Source organism: Grampus griseus (assembly GCF_964374135.1).
Source record: "Grampus griseus genome assembly, chromosome: 7".
In the NCBI taxonomy this organism is placed as follows: Eukaryota; Metazoa; Chordata; class Mammalia; order Artiodactyla; family Delphinidae; genus Grampus; species Grampus griseus.
In genome coordinates, this window is record NC_139001.1 from 88,653,371 (window position 1) to 88,679,635 (window position 26,265).

A 26,265-nucleotide genomic window follows, 5' to 3' on the forward strand; every position below is an offset into this window, starting at 1 on the left:
GCATGGGGAGCTGCCATATGGAAGACTGAGAGAGAAGTACGTTTCAGGTAGAAATCCAAAATTTGTCTTTTGCAATCAAGATTGCCTTTTCTTACATACAAGTGGAGACACAATGTAGGCAGTTGGATATATGGATCTAATGTTAGCAGAAGAGAATAGGACTCTTCATATAATACTTAATATTTATACAAAAATGATGCTTATTTTTGTTGATTGATTCACTCTTTCAATCATGAAAACATATCAACTGATAGTTTGACAAAATTGGAAAAATGAAACAAGTCCTTGCTTTCCAGATATATATTTGAAAATGGTATCTCTGCTCTTATTCACGCAAGTGTGTATCTGACTTAACCATTGTTGGGAACAGGGGCTATTTGGAATTTTTCCCCAGACAGGTAATAGAATTTAGACTATATTTCATTTGAAACAGAATCCCCAAACTTACTGATAAATGGCTTTATTATGCTAATTGCTTTTTCTTTATTTCCATAGTCTGTCTGTGTGCCAGATGGAAATTATATTGGTCTTAAAGGATTTGTTCTTCAAATGGCCATGTAGGTCACAACACAAACAAACACTTACTTAGTTGGTGGCAAATTTATTATTTAATGATTTGTCCCCAGTGTCTTTCTAGCGGCTGTATTTAACATCATTGATCTATAATTGCTACCCTTTATGCATATGCATGCACATATATTTCATTTACAGTCTTTAGGAACATTTTTCATTCAAATATTCAAAAAGCACTGTTATTTAAAGACTCTATGATAGCATAGAGCCATTCTTCAAGTATTCTTAAGCCCATTTGTACAAAGAGAGTTTGAAAAAGAATGCACAGGGTTTGTAGTTGACATTTGGGAAACTAGTACCTCAGAAGGAATAATTAGTTGATAAGGTATTTTTAAGGCTTTATACATTTTGAATGACCTTATACATAAAACACCCTTGATATATTTTAAATGCCTTTATGTTTCTTTCCATTCTCTCTCTACTTTGAGACTTTGTTGATTATCCCCAGTAGCATTCTCTTTATATGTAGAGAACTCAGACATAAGAAAAGATGTTAAAAGAAAAACTGTAGTCCAAAGTAATTTGGTTTGATATCAAGATTGCAAATTCATGGGGATAAATATTTATTGAGTTAAAATGAATAGGAAAATAAAGAAAAAATAAAAAGGATGTGCTAGACAGTTTCCACATATATTTCAAAAATGCTTTAAAACATTTGACTAGGTTCTCTCATGTGGTTTTAATACCTTTCTTACCATCTTTGTTAGTAAATTTTCCTGAAGAACACTTAAACTCCAGCACACCCAGGTTGATAACCCCCAAAATGCTGATGCAATGTGCTCCTAATACATATATCGATCCCTTTTATAGTGTGTTTGTGTATGTTTTTTTTTCTTTCTGTTTTATCCATAGAAAATGATACCATCTACTGGACAGACATGGGCTTCAATAAAATTAGCCGAGCTAAAAGAGATCAGACTTGGAAAGAAGATATCATCACCAATGGCTTGGGAAGAGTGGAAGGGATAGCTATTGACTGGATTGCTGGTATCATCCATGGCTTTCTCTGTTTTTGTTTCACACCTATATTGTTAGTGGCTCAATCTGCTTCATAAAAATGCTGTTTCTGACTCATAACAGGGTTTTTTTTTGTACTTCTAGCCACAGGGGTAAATAGCCTCTTTTGCTTTTGGCTTCACTCTTTCTAATGCTTTTGAGCCTTTGGATAAGTGTTTTTATGTAGAAGTAGATTATGTAGTATTAACTTTGCCCAGATCTCCTGAGAGCCCCACGGGGCTGGTAAACAAAAGTGTTAGAAGTTCTCTTTTGCCTGAAGCTAGTAGAAAATGAAAATACAGCCCTTCCTCAGGTGAGAGAAATTTCAATTTATTTTTAACATATAAATGTATCACTATATGGTTTAAACCACAGACATGTGAGATTAAGAAGTATTTGCATATTTATTTATAGCTTTCTGCTTAGGAACTGCACATATTAAAAAAGAATTAGGAAGTAAATGATTTCTTAATAGTCATGTGAATGTTCAGAAAGTTAATTCTCGCTGAATTAATAAATAAGTTTTTCTCATAATTGTATTATAAACATGTCTGTATTTCTTCTAGGTAACATATATTGGACGGATCATGGTTTCAACTTAATTGAAGTTGCGAGACTCAGTGGCTCTTTTCGTTATGTAATTATTTCCCAAGGCTTGGATCAACCAAGATCTATAGCTGTGCACCCAGAAAAAGGGTAAATTTAACGTTTACATATATTTTGGGGGTTTTAAGTGACTTAAATTTCGTTAAAAGAAAAATCCAGAAATTGATATTAATATTTATTTTTAGTCATAATGTCTGAAACAAATCTCAAAACTATCTTAGCTAAGCAGAAGGAAAAGTTTATTTTCACTTTGTCATGTATATTTCAGTACATATTTGATAGGTTCATATTTATTATGCCGTTCTTTAATGTGTGTGTAAATCCAAATGATACACCAACATTTTTCTAGATTATCAATTTAAAGTTCTGCCCTAGAACTGTTTACATATTGGGTACTCAATTATTTGCCGAATGAATGAAAGAACCATTTGATAGCCAAACTCGTTCTCCAATATTTCTAAAGCTTCAATTTCCATTTATGTATCTATAATTGCCATATCAACATGTTCATCCCAAACTTTTTTTTTTCCTTCTTTTTCTTCTTGAGATTCAGATAAGTATGTCTACCTGTCTTCTTGACAGTACCGTTTTTCCATTTGGACACCCAAACTGTACATATCTAACACTGAAATGAATTCAAGCTGACACCAAATTCTGCTGATTTTTTTCTTCCAGATATTATCAATCTACCACCCTCCATCTTCACTACCTCCACCCTGATTAAATCTGTTTTTGAGCTACACAGATACCCCTGCAATAAGTTCCCAATTGATCTTCTAACCTCACCAGAGTCCAAAATTTCTGTTACGATTCTTCTTAATCAGGCCTTATGTAAATTTTCAGCCTCAAACTCCTGCTCCTGCCTCTTTGCTATCTCAGTCTCTGTTGGACTTCTTAGTTTTTTGAAATGTTTTCAAATATTTCCTATTCTCTTCCACTCTCAGTCTTTGAACAGCTTCTTCCCTTTACCTGCAATGTTCTCCTTCTTACTTTCACCTTGATAAATTTTATTTATCTTCTCCTGGTTTTACAAACAGACATTCTGTTATATGACACCAAAGCACCCAGTACTTTCACTTTTATAAATTATATTTGCTTATTTATATTTATTTGCTTTACCATACTATGCACTGTTTTTCACTGGACTGGGTAATGTCTGTATTCTTTCGTAAAACTCGATGAGAAGAGCCATGTGTGTTTGGTTTATTTCTCTATCCTCAGAGCTTGGTACAGTGGTTGGTAAGGAATAAGTTGTTGACTGATACAATAAAAAAAAGCAGTCCTATTATAAAATTTTATATTATTCCTCACTATTGTGTTTCTTGCAATAATAATTTCTATTATTACTTTATTTTAGAGGTTTTTTAAAATGTTTTTTTTTTATGTTAGTAAAACTCCTGTGTCTTTTGGAGTGGAAAAGAGTGAAGCCATGGTGGTCACACAAAGGTGTATTAGATAAACAAGTATAAGCAACACTGATTTAGGGTGAAGTCAATCTATGTAAAACATCAAATCAACTCTCACGAAAATCTACATTCTTTCCTATTTGTTATATGTTGTATGTGCTTTTTCCAGTGTCATTACTGTCTTCACTTTCTTGACAAATGCTATAAAATTAAGTCATACTATCAGTACAGTGAAAGAGGAAACAAAGAAGGTTCATATAAGAGAGAAATAATGCCAACAAATTTGTCATGCTTCAAGCTAAAACTAAGATTACAATATAAAAATTGAAAAGCTGCATTGGTTAGGATTGCTCTTGGATGCAAAGTAAAATTTAACTGGAATGTGTTAAATCTATAGATTTTCTTTCTCCCTTTTCAACTACCACCTTTACTAGGTTATATTTTGTCTTATGCTTGATGTTAAGGCCCCATTGTTAGAGCACACTTGATATATCCTCAGAGAGTATGTTTACACCTAAGGAAAGAGAAGGGGATAGGAGAAAACCTTTTTCTTGCTAGACTCTATTGTTTTATTTGGGAAGAGAAAGGTCTTCGTGTTAATCCCTTTGTTTTTTTCTTAGCCAGAAATGGGTTACATGCCCATCCTTAGATCAGTCAATAGCCAAAGGGAAGAGAATATCTTGACACATTTAAACAAGTTATGTTTCATCACCTGGGCTAGGATAAGGTCCCAGACCAAATAGTATACTCTGAATATCTGAACAAACTGAATTTCTATTAGTACTAGGGATGATTTGAGATGAATTTCGAAGAGACAATATGACATCTTTGGTGTCTCTCTCACATATCCTATGTTCAGTATACCAGGAATTCTGTTACCTTTGGCTTCAATCTACATTTATGCTTTACCTACTTCTCACAATTTTCATTGCTACCACCCTAGTCTGAGTCGTTGTCATTCTTACCAACATTTCTGGATTGTGGTTTATCATCCTCTACCTTGGTATTCCTACAGTCTGTTCTTCATGTAGTGGCCTAATGATCCTTCCAAAATGTAAGTAGCTGTTACTGCTTTGCTCAGAACTCACCAGTGGGTCCCCTTTCATTCTGTTTAAAAGCATACAACAAACGTAGAGTGGTGTTATTTCCTCGATTTAACAGATAAGGAAACTGAGTCAGCAATTTAAAATATATTACTCTATCATTAACATGATATGTGGGAGAGTTAGGTTTTTCTAAACTCCAAAGATTATGCTATATTATGTGTGTATGTATATATGTGTGTGTTATGTAACATGTTTACATATATGTACACACATATATGTAGTGTTAAGCATTACAGAAATTAATAACCAAAAATATCAAGCATATAAGAAAATAGGTTTAACAGTTTTAGCATAAAATTATAATAAAAATGTAAAGATTAGAGCTATAATGAGAGAATAAACAATAATGAGAAAATGCTGGGAAAATTAGGAAAAGTTTTTAAAACTTTTTGAGTTGGGTCTGACTTCCCCCGTAAATTCTCTTACCCACCACTGCATGCCCATGGACACTTGCCAGTACGTATCAAGAATGTTGAGGGAAGGTATAATTTTGTTTAGTTCCAAGAACAAAACACATGACTCAGTTTAGTGTGTCTACATCATACCTGTAAATTTGAATATAAAAATGTCTTCTAATGTGATGATATTTTTTAAATCTCTTTTTCATTTGTACTTTACAATTAAGCAATAAATCATTATTCCCTCAGTGGAAAAAAAATGATCAATTGCTGGACTATGAATAATTATTCTGATGGTAGGAACAAATGTAATTTGAATGTTATGAAATATCATAGATACGTAGGAAATGGGTTTGTTTTGAATAAAGAATTTCTTCCCGTCATATTTATAATAAGTCCAACACTTCATTTTATTGTAGAGAACATCTTGTGCCTGGCCTATTATCGATTCATGCAGTTCAATTTAACAGGCCTCTTGCTGCTAACTAGTCGCTCTGTAGTTTTCTTTTGCATTCTATTAAAACCTAGTCTATGGCCTCAAGTTGTTATTCCAGACCTTCTTAAGTATCTTTTGTCATCTTAGCATATAACTATACTTAACTTCTCTCTAGGATGATTGAGGACATCAGGCAAAGAAACCCACATGTACTTCACTTTTTTGTCAGTTTATTCAATGAACACTCCTCGAGTGCTACGCACTGGGAACCAGGTCATGTAAGGACATCTCCTTCTCCTCCTCAGCCTTTAATTCAGTACATCTTGACAAAATAGGACTACTGGCTATGTGAAAGACACAAGTGGACACTGTAAAGTATGATGGTATAAATAAGATGTAGCTTCTGTTCACAACAGGTTTTCTGTTTAAACTTTTAGTTTAAACAAGTACAAAACTTGAGTTAAAAAAATAGTCTCATGATGTAAAGTAAGACTAATTTGGGGGGCATAAAAACACTAGATTGATATAACTCAAGCTTAAATCTCATATCTAAATTTCATGTTAAAGTGAAAATTTTCATACAGCTATTATAAAATTACATTAAAATTTCAGAAAAAGGAGATAGCATATGATTAGAGTAGATAGTACAAGTGGGGTAGTAGCAGCAGTGGTGGTGATTAGGAGAGTCTTTATTGAGGGAACCTGAAGGAGAAAGGTTTCTGAGATGGAGTGGGAATATTTTATGTGAAGAAGAAATAGAATAATTTAAAAATTGGTAGTGGCAAAGCAAAGGCCATTGCCAAGAACAAAAGTGTGTAAGGTACATGTAGGGAAGAGTAGGTAATGTAGCTCGAAGATAAGTTGGGACCATAAAATTGGCAATGGGATTCCCCATGTTTTAAAACTCCATCCCCAGTTTACCAAGTGAAACATAAACTGGTCCTGGACCCTCTCTCCTAACCCTTCCCACTGGCCCCAAACCACATAAGCAGAGATCAGAAGTATAATGAGAGTTTATTGAAGTTGTAGCGGTCTTTAAATTAAGGAATTCTTAGAAATGGTTCTTTATTATCCAAGGGAGAGTGTTATGGAGGAGGGGGAAGGTTCTTTCTCAGCCCTCAAACCAAGAAATGGAGAGAGTAAGAGGCAATAAGTGGGAGACTAAAATAAATAGAAAAGAGCAGTAAATGGAAAAACTGTGTGACTTTTTCATGGCAAGTCCTCAGGCCACAAGGAGTCAGATCAAAGTTGGAAAGAGGGAAGAAGATTTTAAAATACATATGAGATTTAAGTTTGGATTTAGAAAGATTTAGTCTTTTTTGCATGAGACTGAATCTTAACAATATCATTCTGTTTTTAAATAGAATTCTCTTGGAGGTCATGGATTCTTCCTGAGATGGCAAATTCTGGAGAAGAGATATTTAGTAGAGTATAAATAGAATCAGGAGTTGGATAAGTGTAAAGTTATTCCTACTTATTCCAACAGAGTTCAGCCTCTTCAATAAATCATGGTAGTAGATGAAATTATCCAAGGAAAAAGAAGTCTAAGGACAAAAATGAAGAATGTTTGCAGTTAGGAGATAATATGATTAAGAGGAGAAAAAAGAAAATTAACAATAAGGCAAAAGAAATAGGAAAGAAGAAAGAGGAAAAAAGCCATTTCAAGTCCTCAGGAAATCACTGTATCATAGAAATCAAGGGAAGAGTTTTAGGGAGAAGAATGTGCCTGCAGGAAAGAGATTAGGAGAGATAAAAGCAGAAAACAGAACATGCAATTGATGATCAGGATGACATTTTAAATTGTTATGAATTTCAGGAAACTGGCAAGAGCAGAAGCCAAATATAAAGAATTAATAAGTGAAAGATAATTAGAAAGTAGAGCCAGCATATTTAGACTACAGTGACAAAAACTTTGACAATGAAGGAAAAGAGGAAAAAATAGAAAGTTTATTGAGAATGTAGTAGAGCACACAGAAAGTTTTTCTTAGTATGGGGTCAGGGAGTATGGGCACATATTCATAGGCAGAGGGGTGGAAGAAAATGCATGTAAAGAGGAGACAGGGCTTCCCTGGTGGTGCAGTGGTTGAGAGTCTGCCTGCCGATGCAGGAGACACGGGTTCGTGCCCCAGTCCGGGAAGATCCCACACGCCGCGGAGTAGCTAGGCCCATGAGCCATGGCCGCTGAGCCTGCGCATCCGGAGCCTGTGCTCCACAACGGGAGAGGCCACAACAGTGAGAGGCCCGCGTACCGCAAAAAAAAAAAAAAGAGGAGACAGAGTCCAAGGAGGGTAGGAGGAACCTTGTCAAGGAAGAAGCAATAGAATGGAACAGGAAGAATGGAGGACAGATAGCAGATAGATAAGATTTGCATCTTAAATCGGGTATCTCGGGACTTCCCTGGTGGCGCAGTGGTTAAGAATCTGCCTGCCAATTCAGGGGACAAGGGTTTGATCCCTGGTCCAGGAAGATCCCACATGCCATGGAGCAGCTAAGCCTGTGCACCACAGCTACTGAGCCTGCACTCTAGAGTCCACGAGCCACAACTGCTGAGCCCACTTGCCACAACTACTGAAGCCCGTGTGCCTAGAGCCCGTGCTCCGCAACAAGAGAAGCCACCACAGTGAGACGCCCGCACACCACAACGAAGAGTAGCCCCTGCTCGCTGCACTAGAGAAAGCCTGCGCACAGCAACAAAGACCCAACACAACCAAAAATAAATAAATTAATTAATTAAATTGTTTTAAAAAATTAGGTATCTCTAAAAAAACAGATCCTGTAATGAGAATTCAAGTCAGAAGAAGCCAGATAGGAAAGGGGCCAAGCAAAGGTTCAACTGTGAGCAAAGTCCAGACCTCAGACATGCCTTTTAAAGCTTTGGAGGGTAAACCTCACTTAGCAAGGGAGCTTGACTTTGAACTCCCACCCAATTATTCACTGGATAAGGGCAAAAATCCTGGGGAGACATACACTCCCAAGATTTCTGGCTCTCAGCACTACTTGTGAAAGAAGAGATTCTAGTAGCTGTCCTCTGAAGAAAGTTGGATGTGTGAGCTACTAAAAACAAAAGGACACAGGAGCTGGGCACTGGAGTACACAGAAATAGGAAACAAGATCTGAGGATGTCTAAGTGCAGCACCAACAGTGTCCACTATGGTTTGGAAGCCCAGCTTGGACATTTCCTACCTTTGGGATCTTTTGAAGTATCTTGATCTCAAACGCTTATATCCTTTTTGGTTATTGGGAAGATTAAATGAGGTAAATTTAAATGGGAGGATTAAATTAGGGAAAGTTCTCTTCTTCTCTTTTTGGAGATGAAGTGAAAGAGATAGAGTATAGCAATAGAATATATTTTAGCGGTTAAAATTAGTAAAATTGAAGAAACTCATAGATGATATGAGTAGAGTTAGCAGCTTTAAATGAATAAGTAAATTTTGGTGAAACTATTGTGGTGAATAGAATATGAATAAAGTATAATATGAATAAAAGGATTCCAAGCAACATGAGTCCAGCTGGAATGGGTTTCTAGAATCTAATGGGGTATTTATATGACCTTGACAAATAGTGCTCAGCAACTTAGCAGTAGCAAAATAATGGGGAAAAATGGGCTAAACGAGGAGCAGGTGGTGACAGATTCAAAGCTGGCAATTGTAAGGGAATAACTATGAGTTGCTAATCAGGAGGTGAGGTCTAGAAATTAGTGATGAAATGGAGGAAAACCAAGAACGGGAGATCAGAGTAATGTAAGGCAGAGGCAAAAGAGAGACGAAGGTCCCTGGAACAGATAAGATGAGGAACCAGGAGCTGGGATGTTCATAGGATCAACAACATGAGCCATAAAGTCCCTAAGTATGTCTGCTAGAAGGGAGAAGATGGCAAAATTGTCAGAGATTAGTAAAGCAGTTAAATGGATTTGGTGGTTAATTGTAATAGAGTGACTATGTGATGGTAAGGGAAAATGGAATCTACAAATTCATAATGTGAATGCTTTGAAATAAGTGCATATTAACCTCAGAGAAAATTTTGTTTTTTCTTACTTAAATCTACTTCGCTTTTATTCTGGACACGATGGCATCTATTTCCTCAGGCATCTCATTGCAGTAACTGTTCTTTTCTGTTCGATCATCTTTAACTTATTACTTTCAATGAAGCCTTTCCCTTTGCTTTCAAATAGGCTCAGATCCCTCTTATTTGAAAAGAAAAATACTGTCTTATTTTTCTCTGCACGTTTACTTCTCAACTTCTTAGAATAGAAGTAAATGTCTCCTCACTTAACTGCTGAAATGAATTTTCAGCTTTAGTTCTTTCCAGGAATTTCTAAATTTATCCACAGCCAAATCCAGATTTTGTTTTTCAATTTTTTTTTCACACCCCTTGCCTTCTCCTTGACATTTCTCCATCATTTATCTACTCAAGAGTTTATTTTTTCTGTTACCTTCTTTAACTCTGAGTTTTCTTGTCCTCTTTGACTCCTTCCACGTATTTCCTCTGAGCATTGTATTTCTCTTCTGAGCATCTCTCTCCTCACTTAAAGCTCTGTATGCTATTTTCTCTCTTGCTGTATTTATCTTTTAAACATATTTTCATGTTTCTGACATTAATCACTACATCACATCCAATATTTCATCTTTAATTATATTTACAATTTCTTTTAGAAATGATTTATTTGAACATCCAACTGTCACTGAAACTTACCATGTCCTCCTAGTTTTCATCTACTGACTTTCTTTCCTAACCATGGCGTCTCTTTTTGTGTTATCGTGGTTCTTTCGTCCTGACAAGATTGGAACTTACTTCAGACTTTCCATAGGTTTTCATCACCTATTTCCATCTGTCTGTAAATCCTGTCATTCCTTATCTCCAGCTGTCGCTTAGGTTTTCCATTTCTCTCCATTGTGACTCTGAGCTCAGCACTGACTTAGCTGGAGGATCTCAGTAAGCACTTTTGATTTATTAATTTTGAGCCCCCCAAACAAGATTTACATTTCATCCCACAGAACAAGAAATCTTTGACATGCATAACAATATTTTAAATATTGTTTCTCTCTGTCTTCACTTCTTAAAAACTTTTCTTCGATATTAATTGTCACATGGATAGATATTTTTCAGGATTCATAGTTAAGAATTGATATGCCTTTTCAAATATTAGGTTTATTTTCAGGAAATGTTTATTACTGCTTGGAAACATTAGTGATATGTGTCTTCTAATACCTTATCTACATGTTTACTGATGACTTCGGGGTCGGGGGAGAAGGACTTATAAATGACCACTCTATGTAAAAATTTGAATAACTTTCACCTGGAAATCAAACACTGATTTCCAGGTAATATTACATAGACATTTAAGTGTCAAAATTCATATCACAGGAATAAAGTACAGCATTTTAATATTCTGTTTGATGTTAAAACATGGCAGGTGTATTGCCAAGAGAAAAGGTGAACCATAATGGAGTAAATTAGCTGAATCCAAGATATAAATGTGCCTTGAAAAGTGGGCATGAAGCCTGTTTTTGAGCAATGGAGACTTGAGGTCTTTTAAAATGTAGCCATATGCAAAACAGAAAGTGTATATGAATTTAGTTCAGCTTGAAAATTCAGTTTCTCCCCTCCGTTGACTTCTTTATTTTTTTTGGTAAGGCCTCACTCTCTTTAAAAAACTTAAAATGTAATAATTCTCTTTATGCTAAAAAGTCATTTTCTACCTACAATAAAAAAAAAGATGCATAGAAAGTCACAGTATGATACCGAAAAAGTTGGTTAACCTCCCATGATGTATGATCTCTAAGTGAAACACAAATACTCTGTGATTTTTTTTTTTTTCTTGTTAGGCAGTAGAATCTACATTGCCTCTCTTAATTTAGCTTTATATCTCTACAACCATAAATAACTTTCTGAAAAGTGTTTCTTTCCATGGCACAGATTCAGCTTTACATGATATTTTGGTGTTCAAAAAGTACATATTGTTAAATGGTCTTTCATTGACTATATATACATATATGCTTTTGGAATATGCCCAGTAATATACAGAAGGTCTTGAATGACAGTTTAACATCTGTTGAGATAGCAAAAGTATAGCATAGTTTAACACCATCTCCTAAAGTATCAATGTATTTTACATCTGAAGACGAGGTAACATATAAAAAAGAAGGAATTAAATTTTGCAATAGAAATAGTGGTAGAATCAGGGTGATAGTTTATAATATTAATATACCATGATGGTCAAGTAATTCAGAAATACCACAATTATTCCCCAAATCACAGCCACCTTTTTCTACAAGTCTCTGAGGCATACAAATTATAAGGACAAATGAAAGAAAAGTGCGATACTATTTTTCACTAGGAATTTTCCAAAAAATTCTCTTCTTTCAAAGATAGGTCTCACCTACTTTTTTCCAATATGCTTTATTCTCATTTCTTAACCTCTAAACATAAATCTTGGACCTTACCTCTCCCGCTAAAATGAGAAAAGAAGGACTAGAAATTATCAAAATGCCCTGGGTTATCATTGCAGCTCTGAGCTGGTGGAGGAGAAAGAGATCCCAGAAAGGTCATGCCACTTCCCATTGTAAGAGGGAGCCCCTGGCCCAGATCACCAAAGCTATGTCGAATGGAGACCAGCGATAGCCACACAAAACTGTAGGACCTTTTCCTAATTTCTTAAGGGATCTGACCAATAAAAATGTGGTAAAGGGTAAAAAGAGGAGTTTAAGATATTCCTTTCTCTATTTGCCTATAGAAATCTCCTCAGTGTGTTTTGACATGGGATATCCAGAATAGGTTGCATATGACTGCTATATAAGATGGTTTGGGGTTCATGAAACAAATTAAAATTTTCTGTGTAATATTTTAAGAATTCCAAATCAACTCATGAGCACTATGAGTCTAGGCCCTAGGCATCTCAGTGTTAAATATTTCATAGGAAAATTCATAGATTATAGGGAAACATCAAATATTATATACTGAAAATACCAAAAGTGAATAAAAGATGGACCACTCAGGAAAACCATTGTTAAACCATGTAAGTAGCAAACGAATATCATATATGTACACATAAATGTATATGTTTATGTACATATTTATTGAAAGGATGGGCAAGGAGGCAGGCTGTAAATAGATACATAAAATAAGGAATTAAAAACATAATATGCGGTGATAAGTCTAACATGCTATGGAATTACAGATGCCAAAGAAATTTTTCTTTCTAAAGCCTCTTTCTCCATACTTCTCCAGTGTTGGCTGGGTACACACACAATGATTGTTTTATATAATTAATTCATATTGGAAAGTAATGAGTCAAGAAGGAATCTAATGTAAAACTAAAGAATAACAAAAACCAGAACAAGGCCTGAAGAACAAACGATAACTTAAAAATATTTTTTAAGCTTAAACGTAAGGAGAGAACAACACAGATGGCCTGTATGTTTATTTTGCTTCAAAGGAAAGGTTTATTTCCGAAGTTGTTTGTAGGAATAATAACTTCTCTCACCACAGCACTTCCACAGTTTCAGTGTTGAAGCCCCTACTTTCATGTCGTATAGAGACTTAGAACTAGCAAGTTTTAAGCATTGCTGGTAGCATTTTTCTCAGGTAATTCTTTACTTACCCATCTGCCTCTGCCATTAAACAGTGACCTTCATAAGGGTCACTAAGTCCAATTCATTTCATATTATCAGTTCCTAGCACTTAATAGGTACCTAATTAATATTTGTTGAATGAGTGCATGACTGCAATGAAAGTATACATTTGAGAATCATCCACCGAACCACTGTCAAAAACAAATTAGAAAGTAGTATTCAAGGTTCTACTGTCTCTAGACTCTCTTCCTTTTAGCAGAGTGTTCTGCTATCTGTGGTTGAGTTCTTTTTATATTGCAGGAGCCTCTAAGCAATTCAGGGCTTGAAAAGTGATTTGGGATTGGCATGTAATACTTTCTCAAAACAAAAACTGCACAGAAATGAAGAAAAAGGAAATGTGAAGAAGCCCTCACAGGAATAGAGGAATACACTGTATTCCGCATAGGCGATGAAGGATGTCAATTCACATATGCATGAAATGTATTCAGACTTTGACAGTACTATATTATTTTCCCTGTGCTTTAGCCTGAAGATGGAGACATTGACACGTTGGCCTACAAGGTATTCAATTAATATGTGTTTTAAGTGCTTCTAGTGAAACTGCTAAGCTACTATTCCTTATATATAAAATATATATTATATGTGTATAATATATATAAAAGCCTACAGGGCTTCTGTTTTTTGTTTTTCTTATTTTTACAGATAAACTAACACACTGTTGACCTCCACTCTCACAGAGGCCACAATGCCATTCTTGATTCTCTTTTCAACCAAGGCAACTGCCTACATAAGAGAATTATGTGATCTTCATTTTTGTGCCAGCATGGCAATTTTTGGTTATTTCAGGTTTTCTCTAGCATATCTGATAAGTATCTATTTCATACTTTCTTAGGTAAAGGATAGGAATAGGAAGAAATAGCAAATTTATCGTAAAAACTGCAACCCAGATCTATGCTCCAGAGAAACAGTTTATCAGTCAAAAGAACCTTAAATTAAAAGAAAATGATTGATTCAAATTAGTGGCTTTTCACTATGGTTCATATATTTAACATATAAGAATCATATTTAATACAATTTCTTTAACAATTTAGACACGTTCGTTCTTCTTTTTCTTGCCCCTACTCCTTTACTCTTTCCCCACCAACTTTGGAGCTTAGCTATCATGTTGGCCTTATTTCCCCAAAAATATTTATTTGAAATTATTCAAGGACATTTATAATACATTGAAAGTATATTTTTCAGCTTGAATCTAATTGTGACATAAAAACATTTGTTTTCCTTTATAAGAGCACCTGTGTGTAAACTAATTCTGACATCAGTACAGTTGTCATATGGTAAGTTTAAAAACTTTTGGGGACCACTAAGTGTATGCTAGGCCTTTGGAAACTCCAACACTACCAAATGGAGTCTTCTACCTATTAACCAAATGTCAGTAATTAATTGGAAGTTAGTTTGTGATATATATTCTTTGCACATGTTCCTGCCAAGAACTTCTGTGTCTAATTAAGACAATAAGGGATATTTGTGTTATGATGATTTCTGATAGTATTTCTATAATCCTTCAAACCACTTTTGAATGTCTTTTTTAAATGTTCTGTTTTTAAATTCTGTAACTATAAGCTTCTGTAAATAAGGGAATTTTCAGTGTAGAACAAATTATTATCCAGAGAAATGTCGATCATACAATACAGCATTTGATTTTGACAATTTTGAAAATTTCTGCATCTGGGATAGCCTTGGAAAGTATTTTCAGGGCTAGATTAACCAAGCTAATACTCTAAAGGCAATTTTCTTGGCTATATCATACAACAAACACTCCACTACAGCAAAATTTGAACTTAAATGGGGACAACATCTATTTGAAATGCTATCACTGAATGTTAATTTCCATGGAGTCTCAAAAACCAGTGAAAAAATTTTCATTTCTTCCCATTGCTGAAGATCACGTTTATATATGAAGAATCTATGTTCATTAAAGATATCCCAAGCACATCTATGTAAATTACACTCAAATTATTCATAAGTTTCTTGCTGCAGTTTTATAAGTTAGAGAGTATTCTTTCTCTGTATTTGGTTTGTAATTCCCAAAGGTTCTCAAGGTGCTAATTCTATTCAATTCTTTACTTTCAATTTCAGTTTAGGGAGAAAATAAATTATTCTTTGCCTGACCATCATAAAATGTTGCTTAATTTTGGCAAGTGTAGAATATTTTAGTTGTATTAAGTTGATAAATCTTTTAGCCATAAAAGTGATGCTTGCAGTCAGCTTTGGCTTTACATATTGTGACAGTGTGTCAAATTACTGCTGAAAATTTGAGTAAAATCTGTACTCAAGATAGTTTTATTTTGAATATTTTTTTATTCCTAATTTTGTTGCCATTCACCTAAGCCTCCTGCCTAGAAGTACTGCAAATTTCAAAAAAATAGGAACTACTAGGGGAAAAAAGAGACTTGTTTTTAATACTAAGACTTTTTTCATGTTTTGTTTTGTTTTTCAAGTATGGAGATCTTTGTTATATTCCTTATACTTAGGGGAAAATATCACTTGATTTAAGATTGTTATATTGTTGTATTATATTTCTATTTGGTGAGACAGCGTAGAGAAGAAGATATAGCCCTGGGTTAGTAAAGCCTGAGTGCAGTTCCCCTATCAGCCATGTGACTGTGGATCATTAACTTCCTGAACTGCAATTTCCAAAGTTGTGAGAATTAAATATGTTAAATGGGTGATTTGACCTCCTCACTCGGTATAATATTTTTATTAGTTATTTAGTACATTTGAAAGATTACTATTAAATAAAAAGTATATTATACCCATTGCCTTCCATATTTGAACTCTGGAGTGTATTAAAAGTAGATGACAAGAATCAGATTGAATAAATAAGTGCAGATCTGTCTTGGCTCCCAAAATGCCTCCTTCACAGTGTAACATCCCTGTCATCTTAACAAATGACTGACTTGTCATTTTAGTGTCATTAGTAATGCTAAAATTTCTCCTTGAAAAGTTAAATGAAGCAACATTTTACCTCTCAGTTAAAATAGTGTTTTTATTTTTAATAATTTTTTAATGCAATGTCCCTTAAAGATTTAAAAATCATAATTTTAATAGAAATATAGATATTTCCATGCCTGCTTCAACCTAGATCTAACGAATATTAGTTGGATTTTTTTTTTTTTTTGCGGTACGCGGGCCTCTCACTGTTGTGGCCTCTCCCTTTGCTGAGCACAGGCTCCGGACGTGCAGGCTCTGCGGCCATGGCTCACGGGCCCAGCCGCTCCGCGGCATGTGGGATCTTCCCGGACCGGGGCACGAACCCGTGTCCCCTGCATCAGCAGGCGGACTCTAAACCACTGCGCCACCAGGGAAGCCCTAGTTGGATTTCTTGCTACAGAGTTTTCCCTTTTTGATTTATAGAGCTTATAAATATGAATGAAAGTTTCTTCAGGATTAATATACTTGGGATTCCAGCCACACCTCATATTTGTCTGGGTGTAAAAGTCCAATGCATTTATTTTGTACAGCATTTTCAGGGGGAAAAAAATCGACTTTTAAAATAAATCAAAACAATATGCATAAAGGAAATACATATTTTATGTAGTTTATCATTTTTCATGGATAAATAATACAAAATATGAATGTAGGCCTTCTTTGCTTTTCCTGTATGCAGTCTCACTTTCTCTTCTTGTGTATGATTGCTGTTATATACGTATTCAAATATGCACAGAATACACACTCATTTTTACCTGACTGAATCAATGATTGCCATATTTTTCTAAACTTTAGTCAGTCATTGCTGTTATCTGACAGCTGAATAAAACTTCACTGGGCATAACTTCAAAAGAATAGATCTGATTTATCTGAAAGCATGAATTTCTGTACTGTAATATAAATACTATATTTATTGAATGAATAGGTGAAAGAAACATGGATTATGTACCTTCTTTTTTAACATTTCATTTTTTGACATGTTATATTTCAGCATACTGTGGATTTTCTTTCTTTTATATTTTATTTTCTTCCACAGTCCTTCCACATGACGTTAAAAGATTACTAAAATAAGAATGTCTGCTTTGTATAAATTCATGTTTTAAGATGGTTTCACAAGATGATTTATAAAATTCAAAGTTGAATAGCCATTTAGCAATCTAAGTGGACAGAACTGAAAGTTATAATGCATTCATGTATACATTCATAAATTACCTAGTGCTGTAGGTATAATCGTGAATTAGAAAAAAGATCACTGTCCTCACTGAGCTTAAAGTCTAATGGGAGCAAAAAATATTAATAAAAAGTAACTTTGTAAAGAAACACAAGTGTAAATTTGCCACTCTAATTCATGCTATGAAGCAGAGTATATGCTGCAATAATCAGAACACAGAAGGCTTCTTGAGGGAAATGTTTGATATAGTAAAAAAACAGAAGGAATTAAGCAAGTAGATTGAAAAAAAGCATTTCAGATAGGGAGCAGCATGTACAAAAGGTATTTTGGAAATTCTTCCCTGTGATTTCTATGAATGGTTAAATTTTTTTTATAATAAAAATTATTTTATTGTAAACAATACACACATATATTGATTTTTAAATGGTATTATTTTCTGTTAGTATGAATGGCATTGTTGTTGTTATTAATACTACACAGTTTTGTGTTTATCTGCATTTATCTACAATTTAATTTCAGCTACTTGTTCTGGACTGAGTGGGGACAGATGCCATCCATTGGAAAGGCTCGTTTAGATGGCTCAGAGAAGGTTGTCCTCGTAAGCATGGGAATAGCATGGCCAAATGGCATCTCCATTGACTATGAGGTCTGTTGGATTTCTTAAGTATTGAAAGTGCATTAACTGCGAACTTGCATTAGTCTACTTTTAGTGTTCTCTTATTTTCTTTATAAAACAATCAAAAACAGCTTGTAATATTACTTTTCAATCAACCTTAGGAAAATAAATTGTATTGGTGTGATGCTCGTATAGACAAGATAGAAAGAATTGACCTTGAGACTGGCGGGAATCGTGAGATGGTGCTGTCAGGGAGCAATGTGGATATGTTTTCAGTTGCAGTCTTTGGGGCGTACATCTACTGGTCTGACAGGTAATTTATTTTTTCATAAGTATTTGAGTCTCAGAATGTTATTTTAGTGCCAATTGCTTTACCCTTGTAGGATTAGCCATTCCTTAGCAAGGTCACAGAAAAGATCTCACAAAACCATGTGATTTCCACAGAAGAGGCAGTCACTCTTGCTAGTCCAGGCTCAACCCTTTCAATGTCACAGACTAATGTTGGTTTCTTTCCCTTCTGCTGGGCCATCTGTTACCTTCAGCTTAAATAACTTGCTTGATTTGGATTAAAGATTGTTGATCACGTATGTTCAATTTCTTGGCAGAGCACATGCCAACGGGTCCATCAGAAGGGGCCACAAGAATGATGCCACAGAAACCGTAACCATGAGAACGGGTCTTGGAGTCAACCTGAAGGAGGTTAAAATCTTTAACCGAGTAAGAGAGAAAGGTCAGCACTCTTGTATGATAAATACCTTTTATGTTATTTCTTTCTCTTATTTTTTTTGACATTTATTTATCAAACTTAAGTTAGGGATTAATTCTTATATGAGTCCAAAACCTCAAGACCCTATTTTTTTACATCTAATTTCCTACAAAAATCATATAGTAGCCTAATGAAATAAATATATAATAGTTCATGGATAGTTTTGCCTAGGACAGTGCATGTATATGGACATGTTATATACCTGGTATGGCTTCAGTATAGGTTTAGACTAAGTAATATAGAAACACTTGATAAATATACATGTTCAATGAAGTATACAAAGCACAATTAGGATATTAGAAAAAAGCAGCCAAAATGTTTTTTTGATTATATATATATATTTTTTAATAGTCACACACTTTATTTAGAACTAACTAAATATGCCACATTACTTGGGCCGAAAGGTTGTTTTCATGTCAGATTATATTTTAATACATAAAGTGATGATGGCTCCAGAAGGTTGCTATTAGTGTGAAATAAGTCCAGAGTCATCATTTCTTTAAAATATGTGTTTTGAAACTGATATGACATGATTTGGATTTTTTTTAATATCACTTCCATTAAGATAATGTTCATTTTAAATGTCCATTAGAGTAAATTGTAATCAATTTTCTTGACATCAAAGGAAGGTATAATAATTTTGGAGAGGATGATGGATTCATAGAGGAGAATTAGTCTGATGCAGAAATCTTAATATCATGTTATATCTTCACTCAAAACTGGAGTGAAAAACTTATGCCCAATATACTTAGGAAGGTAGGCACATTAGAGCCATAAATTTCTTTGATATCTTATATACTTCATAGACACCAAGTTTAAGATACTGCCTATTTCTTTTGATGAATGCAGTTCATGTTTTGAGTGAATCAGTTACTTGTACCAAAGATTACAATATATACAACCTATTGTAATCTCAGTATCAAGTTTCAAAGGGGTTATGCACTTAACTGGCTGATTAAGGGAGATTTTTTTATGCTTCTCTTTGGATGGTCAGGGGAGCAGAAGAATGTGATCTTTGAAATAAAAAAAATCCCAGGTTTTAAACTGAAGTGATTAAAAATAGCAGTACTCTATAGTGTTTGGATTTATACTGACCAGTCTAAAAGTTAAGCATAAAATAGCCCAGAATATTCAACATTAAATTTTTAATATTTTTCTAAGAAAAAACTATCTGGAAAACAAAAGAAAAAACACAGACATACGTGTGTGTACCTTCTTTTTCTCCCTAGGGACCAATGTTTGTGCCAAGGACAATGGGGGATGTCAGCAACTCTGTCTTTATCGAGGAAATTCCCAGAGAACTTGTGCTTGTGCCCATGGATATTTGGCAGAGGATGGAGTTACTTGCTTAAGGCATGAAGGCTATTTGCTGTATTCAGGGAGAACAATATTAAAAAGTATACATCTTTCTGATGAAACCAATTTAAATTCACCAATAAGGCCATATGAAAATCCACATTATTTCAAGAATGTCATAGCTTTGGCTTTTGACTATAATCAAAGAAGAAAAGGTACCAACCGAATCTTCTACAGCGATGCACACTTTGGAAATATACAGCTTATTAAAGATAACTGGGAAGACAGACAAGTAATTGTTGAAAGTAAGTACAACAATTTACTTTTAAACAGTTTGGTGGAAATGAGTATCATTTGGAGTAGTAGAGAAATTAGAGTGGTAGTTGCATGTAGCAATTATATTTTCCTAGAGTTTATATTCAAGAATGAGTGAAGCTATAACATCCAAACCCCCAAAAGTCAAAGAAGTAATTAACTGCTAGCATGTACAGTGTGAATATTATGATTATTAGCTTCTAATCATGGAACACTCAGTATATTCCTTTATAATGTTTCTTATTAATAAGTGTATTAAATTCATGGAAAATAATTTTTCAGTATAAAACTTACTAATTTTATTTTCTTCCAGTGGGTGAAATTATATCTTTAAGAATATCTACCTAATTATATTCAGTGAATTTTATTTTCTCAAGTATCAGATTTTTTGTGTGCATATATATGACAGTCTTGATGAGAAAATGTTATTAAATAACCTAATATTTTTAAAATATTTTTAATAGTCTACAGGACAATACTTTTAATATTTTACAGGACTCAAACATAATATTGTGTGAATTATCTATACATTATAATTTAGAGAAACTTCTTTCCTGTCATCCAACTTCTACAGGGACAATCTTCCTATTCCTCATTCAGCATCTCTCTCTTCTCTATCTCTGTGTGATTTCCATATATTCCTCACTTTTCCAATTTCACTATACTGAGGTCAATCTTTTTCATTACTTTTTAAATTGCAAAATAATACATAAATTATAAAATGTTCAAGTAATATGGATTTTTAACTGAAGTTTCTGCCTCATCCCTGCAACATCAATTCCATTTACTTACTCGTAAGTGACAGCTGTCATGCCTCCAGAATTTTCTTGCAGTATGTGTATCATTTGTAATTACAAAAATGTAATGATACAATATTCACCTGCTTTTTTTCACTTACAATATATCTTAAAAAGCTTTTAAGGCTATTTAAGATAAGGCTCTATCTTATTCTTTTGAAAGCCTGTATCTATCCTATACTAAGAGTAAACTAATTTATTTAACCATTTTCTCACTGACAATCATTTAGGTTGTTTTTGGTGTCTTATCACTACCTACAATGTCACAGTGAACATTTGTGCACATAAATATGTTTTTTCACACATGTGAATATTTCTTTAGCATAGAATCCTAGAAATAGAACTGCAAAATCATTGTTTTATTTATTTATTTTTAGAACTGGTCAAATTTCTCCAAAAAGACCATATCAATTTATGTTTTCATTAACTGTTTATAAAAAGATCCATTTTCCCACACTTTTGACAATGATTTTATAATTTTTATTAGCTTATGACTAATATGTTAAAAAAGTCAACTTATATTAATATACATTTACCTGATAACTAGTGAGATCCAGCATCTATTCATATGCTTACTCATGTGAAAAACACATCAAACTCCCTATTGTACATTGCCATCCCATGCTAAGCCTGTCACAGTTTATTTTGTTCTTTCAGTATTTAATATCCTCACAATCCCTTTTGCCTATTCAAACCTGACAGCCTTTCCAAATCAGTTCAAGTGTGTACTTTCAAGCATATACAAATACACATTCTTGTTTCTTTATTCTCTAGGTTACTATACTTGTTGATAATTTCATAACAATTTGTATATTCCAGCACATGCCATTTTGGCTTCCCTGTGTGTGTGTATATATATGAAGATGCAACTATAACTGTACTGATCATAGACTTGAGACATATTCGAGACTTACTGATTCTTTGGGTATATCCCTATGAAGTTTACATTATAATTCTCTCTGGTCCTCCCTCCATTTTCCTAGACTGACACAATTCAGAGTTGGAAGTGCTTATGTTGCATCTGTAATCTATTAACTTATTCATTTTCTGTGCTCCAGATTCTTTGTCAGGTACCCTGGGTATAAAGATGAATATGAGTCCATAGACCTTTAGAAGCCATAGTTTAAGAAGAAAACTACGAGTAAACAGACATTGAAATTCACTAGAATCTATAATATACTAAAGGCCTAGAGAATAAATAATCTTTCTGAGGAAGCGCAGAGGATGCCACTGAGATGAGTTGAGGAAATGTAAGGGATCAATAGGAGTCTGCCTGTTGAGCCTGGTGGAGAAGGAAGAATTTTAGACCAATGGTCCCCAAATTTGGTTCCTAGGGTCTCCCAATACATGTTCAAAATTATTTTCATAATAATACTAGATATTTATTTGCCTTTCCACCGTTTTGACATTTACACCAATGGTGCAAAAGCCATTGTGGCTAAATTGCTGGTACCTTAGCACTAATCAATACAGTGGCACCAAACAGTACTAGTAGTCATTGCATTTTTCACTGCCACTTAATAGCAGGAAAAAAAAAAAAAGAGCCAGTTTCACTTAAGAATGTCCTTGAAGAAAAAGTAAAATAATTTTATTAAATATTAATCCTTCAATACACATCTCTTTAATATGCTGTGTGATATTATAAAATACATATAAGGAACTCTGATGCATTCTGAAGTATAGTTGCCTGAAGGATACCACGTATTTCTGTCATTATTTGAGTTTATGCTTTTTTTAAGGAATATCATTTTTTACTTAAAAGAATGAGGAACAAACTATGGTTATTCAAACCTGGGTGTATGGCAGACTAAATACAATGAGTCTGTCACTCCAAGGAAAATGACCTACATTACTTATTGCAAATAAAAATCAAGATTTCAAGTAAAAATTAAAATTTTCAAGACTTGTATCCACCATAGTTAGCTTGATAGCTTCCCATACTTCTGATGAGATGTGTAGTGATATTACTAGTGATTTGGGGCGGGGGGGTATTGCATGCTGAAATTGTCAGCATTTGGAGGATATGCATAACTCAGGGAACCAATATTTTCCAAATGACATGATAAAATCATGCCTGGGTAAATGATCCATTCAGAGTATAAGATAGACCAATGAATTTTAATGTAATAGAATAGGAAAAGTTCATCATTATACTTTCTGATTCCACACGGAAGCTAACCTTTAAGTAACTACCATTTGTGTTGTTGTAGTATAAAATCATATCCAGAATTATCTGAAAAGGCTGTTAAAACCCTCCTTCCTTTTCCAACTTCACTGCTGTGTGAAGCTGGATTTTCTTCACAAATTTCAACTAAAACAACACAACAGATTGGATGTAGTAGATGTGAGAATCCAGTTGTCTTCTAGTAATCCAGAGAGTAAACAAATTTATAAAATGATAAAAAAGCTGTCTTCTCATTTTAAAAAAATACAGCTATTTTTTAGATGTTATTTATATTAATATGCAGTCAATTCATTTTTGTTTTTTAAAATATATTAATACATATCAAAACAAAGTTTTTAGTTTAAATTTCTAACACAATAGCTATAGACGTAACTCACATACACAAAAATTTTGCTGGAGTCTTCAATACTTTTTAAGACTGTAAAAGTCCTCAGAACAAAAAAGATTACAAACTACTCTTCTAGACTAAAGGCTCAGAAAATTTTAAATATAAAGACATGAAAAAGCACAGGGTAGACAAGGAGTGACACATCATTTGGCATGATTAGAACATGGGTTTCATGGCATGAATGGTGTGAGATGAGGCTATCGAGTCCTAGAGAGAAGTCCAATATTGAAGGATTTGGTCTGCCAAGATAAGAAGTATTAAAGAAAAAGTTTCATTGAGATATAATATACATACCATACAACTCATTCATTAAAAGTGTACTGTTCAATAATTTTGGGTATGCTACATTATTAGTATATTACATTATTAATTTTTAAAATTAGGTAAAAATATATAAAACATAACATTTGCCATTTCAACTTTTAATTGTACAATTCAGTGACATCAATTACATTCACAATATTGTGCAGCCATCACCATCTATTTCCAAAACTTTTAAAATAAATCTATTTATTTATTGGCTGCCTTGGGTCTTCGTTGCTGCACACAGGCTTTCTCTAGTTGCAGCAAGTGGGGGCTACTCTTCATTGTGGTGCATGGGCTTCTCATTGCAGTGGCTTCTCTTGTTGTGGAGCATGGACTCTAGGCATGCGGGCTTCAGTAGTTGTGGCTCACAGGCTCTAGAGTGCAGGCTCAGAAGTTGTGGCACATGGGCTTAGTCGCTCTGCAGCATGTGGGATCTTCCCAGACCAGGGCTCAAACCCGTGTCCCCTGCATTGGCAGGTGGATTCTTAACCACTGTGCCACAGGGAAGTCCTTCCAAATCATTTTTCTCTCTTTAAACAGAAACCCTGTTTAAGCAGTTACTCCCCATTCCCCCTCCCTGTATTCTCTGGTAATCTTTCATCTATTTTCTTTCTCGATGAATTTGGCTATTGTATATATTTCATTTAAGTGGAATCATACAATATATGTTTTGTTGTGTGTGGCACAATTCACTCAGTATAATGTTTTGAAGGTTAATCCATATTGTAGCAGGTGTCAGAAGTTCATTCCCCTCTTTATGGCTGAATAATATTTTATTGTATGTATATAACATATTTTATTTATCCATTCATCTGTTTATGGACACGAGTTTCTACCTTTGGTTATTGTGAAAATGGCACAGTGAACACTGAGATACTAATATTCAAGATAAGGAGTTATGATTTTTTTCAGTAGATGAAGGGAAGACAATGGAGTGTTCTAAGGTAAGTATATAATAGGACTTTTGTTTTATGAAGATACCTCTGGCTATGTTATGTTTGATGACATTTAAGAGATGCCATGGGAGGTTGTTGCTGAGTTATAGATCCTATTTATATTGTGGGAAATTAAACTGAAAACAATTTAATCAAAGTATATACATACTTCTGTTCAGTAGTTTGCCTTTTTGTTTGGTTGATAGTTTCCTTCACTGTACAAAAGCTTATTAATTTGATATAGTCACGTTTATTTTTACTTTTGTTGCCCTTGCCTGAAGAGATAGATGCAAAAAAATACTGCTAAGACTAATGTCAAACACTGTACTGCCTACGTTCATCAGGGATATTGGCCTGTAACTTTCTTTTACTGTACTGTTTTACTGTACTGTTTTTATCTGGTTTTTGTATCAGTAATGTTGGCTTCATAGAATGAGTTTGGAATTGTTCTTTCCTCTTCAGTTGTTTGGGATAGTTTGAGAAGGAGAGGTATTAACTCTTCTTTAAAGATTTGGTAGAATTCACCTGTGAAGCTGTCTGGTCCTACACTTTTGTTTGTTGGTCTGCTGAGATTTTCTATTTCCTTGGAAAATTGTATATTTCTAAGAATTTATCCATTTCTTCTAGGTTGTTCAATTAGTTGGTGTACAATTTTTTGTAGTAATCTCTTACTATCCTTTGTATTTCTGTGGTGTCAGTTGTAAGGCTAGATTGTTTGAGATTTTTCTTGGTTCTTGACAAAGGCCTGTATTGGTATAAAATTCCCTCTTAGAACTGCTTTTGCTGCATCCTGTAAATTTTGGATTTTTTGTTTTTATTTTTATTTGTCCAAAGGTATTTTTCTATTTCCTCTTTAATTTCTTCAATGGCCCATTGGTTGTTTAGAAGCATGTTGTTTAGCCTCCACGTTTGTTTTTTTACAGTTTTCTTCTTGTAAATGATTTCTTGTTTCATAACGCTTCGGTCAGAAAAAAATGCTTGATATGAATTCAGTCTTCTTCATTTATTGAGACTTGTTTTGTGGCCTAACATGTAATCTGTCCTGGAGAATATTCCATGTGTGCTTGAAAACAATGTGTATTTTGCTGCTTGGGGTTGGAATTTTGTCTAGTTATCTATTAGGTCTATCTGATCTAATGTGTCATTTAAGTCAATGTTTCCTTATAGATTTCTTCTATCCATTGATGTAAGTGGTTGTGTTAAAGTTCCCTAGCATTACTGTGTTACTGTCATTTTTTTCTTTATGTCTGTGATTTGCTTTATGTATTTAGGTGCTCCTATGTTGGGTGCATAGATATTAACAAATGTTACAGCCTCTTGTTTGATTAATCCCTTTATCATTATGTGATGCCCTCCTTTGTCCCTTGTTACAGTCTTTGTTTAAAAGTCTATTTTGTCTGATATAAATAT

At 34.1% G+C, this 26,265-nt stretch overlaps 1 protein-coding gene across 1 annotated transcript in view; it reads left to right on the forward strand.

The window, feature by feature from the left end:
- LRP1B (LDL receptor related protein 1B) overlaps positions 1-26,265 on the forward strand; it is a gene marked incomplete at its 3' end in the record, with an annotated part of 1,802,496 nt that overhangs the window by 1,308,623 nt on the left and 467,608 nt on the right. The window contains exons 36-41 of the mRNA XM_082657914.1: positions 1,426-1,560; positions 2,136-2,265; positions 17,771-17,897; positions 18,029-18,180; positions 18,473-18,597; positions 19,863-20,234. Of these exons, the coding sequence (XP_082514040.1) occupies positions 1,426-1,560; positions 2,136-2,265; positions 17,771-17,897; positions 18,029-18,180; positions 18,473-18,597; positions 19,863-20,234 (1,041 nt within the window). The remainder of the gene's footprint in view (positions 1-1,425; positions 1,561-2,135; positions 2,266-17,770; positions 17,898-18,028; positions 18,181-18,472; positions 18,598-19,862; positions 20,235-26,265) is intronic.